This window comes from Haplochromis burtoni, unplaced genomic scaffold (assembly GCF_018398535.1).
Source record: "Haplochromis burtoni strain Fernald_Lab_line unplaced genomic scaffold, NCSU_Asbu1 Contig_236, whole genome shotgun sequence".
In the NCBI taxonomy this organism is placed as follows: domain Eukaryota; kingdom Metazoa; phylum Chordata; class Actinopteri; order Cichliformes; family Cichlidae; genus Haplochromis; species Haplochromis burtoni.
Window position 1 is genome coordinate 210,982 of NW_024582597.1, and position 1,941 is coordinate 212,922.

The window sequence follows — 1,941 nt, forward strand, 5'->3', positions numbered from 1 at the left end:
ACTCCACCGTCCACAGCAGTAAGTATTAGATTATGAACAGCCTGCTTCTCCCTGTCTAAAGGTTTTTTTAAAATCAAGTCTGCAAACTTTGTCCCGTCTCTCCCGGTCTGAATTTCAACTGAGAAATGTTCACTTGAGCTCAGATGGTAATTTTTCACGGAATTTGTTCCAACATCTGGGTCTGCAGCATTGTTCAGTGAGAATCTCTCCCCCACCGGACTCGATTCAGAAATGTCCAAATGCATCGTCCCCCTCCGAAAATGTGGAGCGTTGTCATTAATGTCCACGATTTCCACTTCAATGTTAAACATTCGCACAGGATTCTCAACGGAAGCGTCTAATTTAAGAAAGCAAGACGTGGTGGTCTTTAGAGGACATAAAAACTCTCTGTCTATCCTTTCCAGAATAAAGAGCTCTCCTGTGTCTTTTTTGATGTCAAGATATTTTTTATTGCCTACAACGTCAACGCGGATTTTTCTATTACTCAGACTTCTTGTATCTAATCCCAAATCTGTTGCTAAATTCGCAACAAGAGAACCTTCGTCCATTTCTTCGGGAACCGAATAATGGGTGACTGTCGATACCGGATTCATGATGGGAAAAAGAAAAAGAAATACTGAGACATACCATCTTCGGGAACACTTGAGATTACGGTGAGCCATTGAGGAAAAGAATGCGTATTTAAAATCTTTTATTTTCTTCTATGTTCAGACAAGGTGAAGCAATCCTCAAATCTCTGAAGAAAGGCAATAGGGTAATTTCTGGAGAAAATATCTTTATGCCGCTGTCTTCCGAGCCTGGTGTAAATATGCCGTCTACAACGCCTACAATGAAGTATCGTGAGAATTATGACGTCACATGTGATTAGGTTTTACTGAAGAGCAGCGCCATCAACAGTATTTAGAGAATTTTTCCGAGTCGTAACAAACTAGAACTTTATTTTTATTAAAAACAAAAAACAATAATGTTATGAAATACTTTAATTATGTTTTTGCCTGCTTTAAGATTTGAATTTCATACTCCGAATATACTTCCTGTTTATTCTGTTTTCTCACTGTAGTTTTTATTCTTCGTGTTTCTTATAATGATATATAATTTTATTTAAACATAGGCTAAATTGCATCATGTAAAACATAAAGACACAACAAATGACTCTGCATTAGGCTTTCAATCAGCGACTTCTGAAAAATGCAATCCAAACAATTTAATATGACTTTCTGGTGTAAGTGATGGGCCTCTGGGATTCATTTAGTTAAATTTCGAGAAATTATTATAATCCATCCATATTTAAGTATTATCCAAAAAATGTGAAGGTTATAAATATCAACTCTTAATAAAAATAAATTTGATAATGCTCAACGTATATCTAAATGACAGCTTTGACCAGAATCAGAATGAAGACAGTATGTCTCAGTGCAAATTTCTAAAATTTGAAGCTGTAAGTTTTGGAAGTTTTTCTATACACAATGCACCTTTGGGTGCTAAAAGAGAGACATAACTGGGGTTTTAACATTTCAAAGTTTTAGGAAAAGAAAAAAAATTCTGAAATGTTCTGTTCAACATGTACCTTTATGCCTATATTTCATAAAAGTGCAACAAAAGATTGATATATATATGTGCTGAAGGTGTCTTTAAGTGACTTTTTTTTATCATACCTGCAGAGTAGAAGCTGCTGAGTCACTAGTGTCTGTCAGTCCTGTCCCTCTCGGTATGCTGGACACAATGTACCTGGAGCCCTTTGGCAGAGGTTGTCTAACCACCAGCTTTCCTTTCCTGGTCTCTGCTAGAAACAGACTGTACCAGTAGGCATCGTTGGAGACCAGAGTGGAGTCTGCGATGGTGGAGTTCCTCTCACTGATCACACTGTTCCTGGAGGGAGGAGCTGCTTTGCTGGGCTTGGGTTTCTGACACTTGATCACGATGGTGACCAATATGGTGATG

The 1,941-nt window shown here is 37.7% G+C and overlaps 1 protein-coding gene across 6 annotated transcripts in view; it reads right to left on the reverse strand.

Moving 5' to 3' along the window:
• LOC102309241 (protocadherin alpha-C2) overlaps nucleotides 1–1,941 on the reverse strand; it is a 44,457-nt gene that overhangs the window by 18,190 nt on the left and 24,326 nt on the right. Inside the window, exon 2 of one of the 6 annotated variants that reach the window (XM_042226952.1) lies at nucleotides 450–1,928. The exons of the other annotated variants lie outside the window; for them this stretch is intronic. Coding sequence (XP_042082886.1) covers nucleotides 1,650–1,928 — 279 coding nt within the window. The 3' untranslated portion in view covers nucleotides 450–1,649. Of the gene's footprint in view, nucleotides 1–449; nucleotides 1,929–1,941 lie in introns of those variants that run through there. 6 annotated transcript variants of the gene reach the window in all.